Source organism: Gymnodraco acuticeps, unplaced genomic scaffold, assembly GCF_902827175.1.
Source record: "Gymnodraco acuticeps unplaced genomic scaffold, fGymAcu1.1, whole genome shotgun sequence".
NCBI classification, from domain to species: Eukaryota; Metazoa; Chordata; class Actinopteri; order Perciformes; family Bathydraconidae; genus Gymnodraco; species Gymnodraco acuticeps.
Window position 1 is genome coordinate 456,513 of NW_022992199.1, and position 8,481 is coordinate 464,993.

General features: G+C 40.5%; 1 protein-coding gene across 1 annotated transcript; it reads right to left on the reverse strand.

Moving 5' to 3' along the window:
* Positions 1 to 524: 524 nt before the first annotated feature.
* On the reverse strand, positions 525 to 8,194 carry alx1 (ALX homeobox 1). The gene is given in 5 exon segments (XM_034205566.1): positions 525 to 2,009; positions 2,011 to 2,136; positions 6,560 to 6,688; positions 7,072 to 7,376; positions 7,877 to 8,194. Coding segments are annotated over 5 exon segments (972 nt in total). The 5' UTR covers positions 8,067 to 8,194; the 3' UTR covers positions 525 to 1,787.
* Between the last annotated feature and the right edge of the window lie 287 nt (positions 8,195 to 8,481).

An 8,481-nucleotide genomic window follows, 5' to 3' on the forward strand; every position in this document is an offset into this window, starting at 1 on the left:
ATGTACCAACGGCTGAGTCTCCGAACAGTTAGTGAAGTTAGACCTGCCTTAGCATACAGGGTACAGTGATGAGTAAGTGCTTCACAGTTAGTAACACATCTCAGCGCACTGTGATAGGCGGCATCTCACTTGATCAGGCAAGGCAGGTGCATTCATATAGATCTAATCACCATGGTCCAGCACATTAAGGGGGCTAGCTGAGAACAAAACCAAACATGAAATACATGTATTTTGACTCATTTTCTTTTAGGTATTACATCTGAAATTGAAACAAATGCCAGCCTGATACTTCAAAGTGCAGTATCAGGCTGCAGAATGACTTCATCAGTTCGCTCATTATTCACGTGTGTGAGCTGAAGGTCGGACAGGACAAGCAATTTAAAAGAGACAACCTTGAACACGTTATGGATATCTTTATTTGTGTCCTAAAGGTTATGGAAATTAAAATAAGGAAAGAAAATAAGAATAATCATTCATTTAATTTACCAAAACAAAAAACTGTATATCTCTCGGCACTAGTGTTTCTTGGTTAAGTAGGTTTAGAATGTATAACTTCAATAAACTCTTAAAAGTTAAGGATTTGAACAGTCATTAGGCTTAAAGGAGGTGTTCTTCTAGGCTTTTATATCAAATACATCCGGCTTTTTGTGAACTAATCAATGTTTTTTGTCTCAATATTGAATTTGACCAGACCTATACACTGTAATGATTTCTTTGAAAAAAAGAACCATGCTAGAATCAAGTGAAATTCATTTATTATAAATCCAACATTTACATTTGAAAACAAAACAAACGATATTAAAACCTGTCTCCTCTGGTGATAGCAGAGACAACAAAGGTTAAAAAGCACACACACACAGACACACACACACGTCAGAATGTCAGTCTGTCTCCACGCTGCTCATCGTCAGTCCTGAGCTGGAGGGAGGAAGATGAGGATGAAGAGGAAGCTGCAGAAAGCTTATTCCCAGTGCTCACAGTACTGTAGTGGTTCTGGATCCATTCACCCTCACTGGGATCAGATCCAACTGGACATTCTCCTGGTTCACCTCTCACACTTCTTCTGTCTCAGTGAAGAGGACACACCGACCCTCGTTGAAAAGAACAACAGCAAATATTCACATCACAGCTCCACACATCGTGAGGGTTCATTTACAATGTGTGACTGTGGGCTGAAAACAATGCTCTGTACATTACCCTGTAAAGAAAGTCTGAATGTATTGCTTCCAGTCCATATCCAACTTAAGTGTCTTTTACCACACGATTATCGAAGTCATTCACGTTGGATCCCTCAGAAACAGAAACACAGCTGATTGTCTGTCACACCACATTATTTACATTTGACTTTTTGTTGCTACAAGCTTCAACTTAGTGTATTGCAGATGTTGCAATACACCCACACATTTGAACAGATTTTCATTTCCATATTTCACCACGATCGTCTTTCCTCGACTCAGATGATCACATTTGAAGCTATGGTGTAATCAGGATAGTATGATTGTCTATCACCGTTTGTTAGGGCAGATTTTCCCTCACAACATGGCACTGTATTTGGTTCGACTTCAAGGACTATTCAATAGAAGAGAGCAGTTCAGTTTAGATTTCTTTCCCAGTGATTAAGGTGGGAATCGAATCACAGACCTGAGCCACAGCTGTCGAAAATAAGTGACATCTAGTCTGTCGATATGAAAGAAAATGTGTTGATTGACAAACAGCTTGTTGTAAAGGCAATCCTCACACTCTTAACTGAGAAAGATATTGTCCACTCATCATCCAGACAGTCCTGATCACATGGCCCACGAGATGTTGGCCGTGTGCTCCTTAGCCTTCATCCTCAGCACGGCGATGCTGGACGAGCGCCTCTCGAACTCGGGTTTGGTCTCGAAGGCCACGTGGTGCCCGTTGGGGGCCGGCGTGAGGAGGGAGTCGGCGCTGAAGAAGTTGTTTAAGGACACGTGGCTGAACTGGTTCTGCTGGGCGGGGAAGCTGACGTAGCCGTGCTCTGAGGAGCCGGGGGGGGCCGGGCGGGGGGGGGTGGGAGTACGAGGAGACGCAGGGGGTGGAGCCTCGGGGCAGCATGCAGGACGACACCACCGAGCCCCCCGGAGCAGGAGGGGGCCACAGGTTGTTGGGGATCTGTGGGGGAAAAAAGGGTTTAGATCAGGGGCCACATACAGAGAAATATACGAAGGGCTGGGCCGCTCACTGGAGGTATACCGCCTCGTAAGTTCAGTTATCAGTTAGCAAACTCAATCAAATGTAGGTAAAGTATGCTTGTGAGTGTTGGCAGCTCATCCCTCACATTGATTATCATAAGGAGAAATAGGAAGGGTGTATTTCAAGCTTGTAAATAAGTCATTGGGCTTTTTTCTTATCAACTAAGATTTGTTAGAAAATGTTTCCAACTTTAATCGACTGAATTAATTCTAAAAGTGGTTTTATTAACACATGAATACTACTGTGTAATATATGTGTACAGATATATTTAAGAAGTACAATACAAGACAAGCACAAGTTTCATGTGTGGGCCGAATTCCATTATACTTTTTTAATTAGCTGAGGGCCGATTCAAAATGGTCTGTGGGCCGCATTTGGCCCCCGGGCCGTAGTTTGGACACCCCTGGTTTAGATTATTTGGATAATGGCTTTGATTACACCAGGATGCAGATTAGGGTACATACTTAAAAAACGTGTTAAATAGATTTATAATGTTGCATATACTGTACAACATAAGGCATAGATTTCCCACACACACACACACACACACACACACACACACACACACACACACACACACACACACACACACACACACACACACACACACACACACACACACACACACACACACACACACACACACACACACACACACACACACACACACACACACACACACACACACACACACACACACACACACACACACACACACACACACACACACACACACACACACACACACACAAATGTAAATGTCATCCACCTCAATTGGAGGTTGGAATATCAGACACATATCCCAATGATCATTTTAGAGCAGTTCACATGTTTTGAATGCGTCACAAAGTGTTGTGCAGCCTCTGTGCCTCTAGTATGTTGAGATGATGAAGGGAAAAGAGCGAGAGAGAACAGGGATCACTTCCATCTGGTCAGCACTCAGCAAACAGCCCATCATGATGTCTGAGACAGAGCTGAGTCTACAGAACAGCATGTCCGTCTTTACGTAAAACTCTGACGAAGCTGACAGCTAAAACACATTCAAATAACCGAACTCACTGAGAGGAAGTTTGTTTGGTTCTTTTGCCAAGATTTCAATCAAATGCAGAACAGACACTGGTCTAAGTGAGTAGCATGTGAAAAGCATGCAAAGTCATTTGTTCCTTAATTGTACATGGTCACTGAAATGCACAAATATGTAATGCTGCAATAAGTGATATGTGCCATATACCCTAACCCACATGTGTCAAACTCAAGGCCCGGGGGCCAAATCAGGCCCGTGGTGGATTTAATTTCGGCCCGCAGGATAATTTCTAATTACTATTAGATCTGGTCCTCCGGTATATTGCACGCACACCTTCACTCCATCCTGAGGGTCTCCTCCGCTCAGAGCCTGAGCCCAAACATTGATGACCTTGCACCCAAGATGAGATGCCAAGTATCTGAACTAGCATCACAGAGCAGCACACTGAGTTTAATGGATGTTTCCTTCTGCACTTTCTCTCTCACGACAACAGGGCAGGTTTGGTTTGTTCTTAAAATGACTCTGGAGAAGCTGCAGATAGAGCCATAAGAAATGAATGCAACTGATTATTTAATATTGTTTTTATAGGCAATAATTGAAGCTTTGTTAGTTCCAGGTTTAATATGTGCAATAAGTTCATTTCAATAAGTTCTGCAATAAACATTGAACCAGTCCGGCCCTCGACTAGTACCCATTTTGTAATGTTGGCCCACTGTGTATTTGAGTTTGACACCCCTGCCCTAACCCTTCGATTTCTGCCCCAAAAAATGAATTTCAGGTACAAATGCACCAAAATAGTTCCATGTTACACCAATAAACAAATACCTTCAGCATTTGAGAAAATTCATAAAAACACAAAACTATAAACTGAACTAACCAGCTTTCGCTCAACATAAGGACATTTCCTTCTGCCAAAACATATATTTACAGACTTTTTTAAACAAATACCACAAATCAGTCGTGCTGTGGTCAAGAGAAAGTCCACTTTGACAGTTAAACAAACGTCTTCTGGACATGCCGGAGAATCAGCTTTACCGACGTGATCCTGACAACATGTGCCATTAATCAGCTGACCTCAGAATTCAGCCCAAAAACAACAAAACTGGCCAACACGTCAAATTCAACAAAATACATAAAATCTCTTTAAAACCCACAAGAACACAATCCAGCTCCGATGTGTTCAGGGAGACAGATACATGCAGGACGGTGCGTTCGATGACAGTAATCTGGATCAACTGCAGATCTATCAGAAACACGTGTGGAGGAGAAGACGTCCAACACATTTCTGACCCGGTCTCGAGCCAGAGCGGAGAAATGATTTGACTTTTTCTGTTCTCTTTCGTTTTACTATTCCACCTCTGACACACATTTTCCAGTTACATAAATCCAGATCCCATTTTCTTGACACATTAGATCAAAGTTAAGGATGCAGATCTGAATATATGATGGTGAACTTTTCCATATGAGCTGATTGTACATCTACTCTGTGGAAAACAAAAAGGTTTCGGAGGAACAAACATCTTGTTGTCATTACTCTTTCCTTAAATAACCCTGAGCAATTGTTTATATTGTTCTCACAGCTGACCTCATTGCATGTACATCTTCTATTGTTCACACTTTAATGTATGCTGTGTTTATAGGTCATTTAGAAGTTCAGTAGGTGGGTCTGCTATAATGTTTTCTTACTTGTCATTTCATGTGTTGTACTCTATTCTCTTTAGATATGTCTTTCTATTTTCTATATTCATGTGCAATGTCTTCTTACTTGATGCTGTAACTACAAATAAAATCCACATATTGGAACCATAAAGTAAATCTTAATTAATCGAATCTCTTTGCGCGACACACTCTTAGTACACAATGGAAATGTAAAACTATTGTTAATATGTTATCCAGATTCTCAATTTTTTTTTTTTTACGTGTCCTTTTTCATTCTTGTGCATTGTGATTTGACATGCTGCTCTAACAGACACATTTCTCAATGTGGGATCAATACAGTCAATCTGATTTAATCTGATCTCTCTCTGAGCAATCCTCTCGCTCTTAGTGCAAACTGGAAATCTAAAAAATACTTTCAACACATTATCCAGAATATTTCCATCTATTTTATTATTTATTTTGTATTAATGTGGAATGTCTTTTCACATGCTGCCGTCACAAAATAAATCCCAATTTCGGATTAAAAAAGAATCTTATCTTTTTGAGAATCCCTACTCTCTTAGTACAAGCTAGAACTTTCAAAATGTATTTTCAGTTCATTATCCAGAATATTTGACTCATGGTCAACGTCTTCTCACATGCTGCCGTAACGAAAAGAATCCCAATGTTGGTTAAAAAACGAATATCTAATGTATTCTCTTTGAGCAAACTCAACACTTTCAGTAAAACTAAAACTGGAAATGTAAAAAATATTCCATTACATTCATAAGTAATATCTTCCTGCATGCTGCTGTACCAAACAAAGCACATTACTTATCAATTCAGTATATCGAATTGAATCTAGTCTAATATCTGAGCAATCCACACGCTCTCGTACAAACTACACATTATCCAGAGTCATGCACAGAAACCCTGTTCATTTTTTATTTCAACACATGTTTCGTCCTGCAGGATTACAATGGAGCTCCTTCCTGCATTAAAACCCCAGCCCTCGGTCTCAGTGTGTGATCGGCAGCCCCTTCCCACACGGACAGACTGACAGCGTCGTCTCTCTCACCTCATCTCGTACCTGACCTTTGTCCGAGCTGCAAGATGAACGAGCAGCGAACATGAAATCTGATATGAGGCCATTCATTCAGGCGGACACCTCGCAGCTCTAATCAGAGTCTCTTATCTGAAGATGGTTCATAACAAGTGATGAATGGAGCAGCAGAGAGAAGCCTTCATTAGTCGTGGAGTGTGGAGAGTATTTTATGCTATAAACTTCTATCTAAATCTGAAACTAATATTGTACTTTTTATTCCACTACATTTATCCGACAATTTAGGTGACTATTTTCTTACTTAATTCTAAAAATGAAACAACAAATAAAGTACAACGTTTTGTTTAAGCTACCAACTTAAATCCCATACCTATAGTGCAATTTGAAGGCAAGAAGTTAATTTATTACAATAAACAATATGATTCTGAAATGTTGCATAATGTGTACTTTTTGGTGTACATTTTGACGCTAGGTTTGTTGTACTTTTATTTGAGTCCTATTTGTACTTTTACTTGTAAATGAGGTTTTTAAAACTGTTATTTTACAGGAGTGCTTCTTCCTACAGTATGGTTGTGAAAAACGGATAATCACAGGTTTCTTCTGTAACTGAAACTCGCCTGTGTGTAGCTGTCGGTCCTCGGTAACACTGACAGGTCGTAGGTGGCTGCAAAGTGAGTTTTGGCCTGTTGGATCTGCCCGTAGCGCTCTCTCTTCCTCCATTTGGCTCTTCTGTTCTGAAACCACACCTGACACGAAAACACAGGGAAATAAAATCCAATGAGACAAAAATAAATATCTATGTAATAAATATGAGTTTGTGACAAAATGCTAGTAAACAAATTCTAAAAAATAATCTATTCCATGCAAAATAATCCAAAAACAATTAATAAAAAACAGCTACAAATTTAAATTAATTAATGCATTTAAAAAAGGAAGTTCAACAAATGTCTTTAAAATGTTAATTATTTAAATGTTTTATTACAAGTATGCTATGTCAATAGTGATGTTACTTTACGCATTGCAGCATCGCTCCACATCCATCGTCTTAAATCCCTTCTTTCTTTCTTTAATGGTTTCTTTTCTCCATAAGTGAAAGCTACCACAATAAGAGCCTGCTGATAAACCGTACCTGCACTCTGGCCTCTGTTAGCTCCGTCCTCATGGCCAGCTGTTCCCTCACATAAACATCTGGATAGTGTGTTTTCTGGAAGACCTTCTCCAGCTCGTCCAGCTGCGCGCTGGTGAAGGTGGTGCGGTGTCTCCGCTTCTTGCTGCTGGACACGTTGCTGTCGCATTTGTCTCCCATGTCGTCCAAATCCGGTTTGTCCTGCCCGGTGCTCACCGGAGAGGCGCGCAGAGTGCAGCAGTTATCCATAGACCGGCCGAGGTCCGTGTGCAAAGGGTCCTCGTCTGGTTTTGGAACACCGTAGCTTCCTGGAATAAAAGATACACATTAATACATTTTAAAATAAATAAATAAAGAGATCAAGACAATAAAATAGCCCTTAATATTTATTAATTTAATGCCATTATAGTGCAAATTAAAGCATGATTACATATGATCACTTGAAATAATTTTTTTATTTTAACCTTTTAATTTTTAAATTAACTTTAGTATTTTTAAAACAATGGGAATGATTTAATATATACAATTGGTTGAGCTATAAGTGAACTTAATTTATAATAATATAATAAAATACTCGGGGGGGAAGTAAAAAGAAAACAAAGAAGAAGAAAACAGCGAAAATATAATTACAAAAGAAACACGTTTTTTTAGGCCAATAAATAAATAATAAATATAACAAATAAATACATACTAATATGTTCTATTTCCATCAGTTTAGTTTCTCTTTAACTCGCAGCACACATGCAGTGAAACTCCTGTACAGCTGCAGAGTTGTGCAGTCAAAGTGAAAGTCACAGTGTGTACGCACCGTTCTGGTCTCCGCACGGCGAGGCGCGGTGCTCCCCGCTCTGCTGCCCGAAGGCCTGCACGCATTTCGGGGAAGACTTGGTGAAGTACTGCGCGCTGTCCAGGCTCTCCATGACTTGGTCCATGTAGTAATCGCTGGCCTTCATCGTTTGGTTTTTCAACGCGAATTTATCCTCCATGTACTCCATCATCTTAACCCAAATCCACTTGAATCAGAAGTCAGCATTAAAAAAAAAAAAGAACTAATCGCTGTTCTGCTCGGATGGTCGCAGCGATGCCTTGTAATGCAATAATTCGGAGTTAATTTGCTCTGTCTTGAAGGCACGACGTCTTTATAGCCCCGAAGAGAGTGAGAGGCTTAAGAGCTGCCCTCCTCTCTGAATATGAACCAACTCCTCCCCCCCCAGCCCGGACCCAACCACACAGTCTGAGAGCAGAACCAGAACTCTAATGTACAACATGTTTGGACATCCACAACGAGGCAGTAATTCACAGCTGCTCGTTGGGACTCAGAATGGGATTTAACCGGATTCTGTGGATCCTTAAAGCTCGCTGATCTCTGCTGCTCATTCGTTTCGTTTCTGGAGCAGTTTGACATGTTTGGTA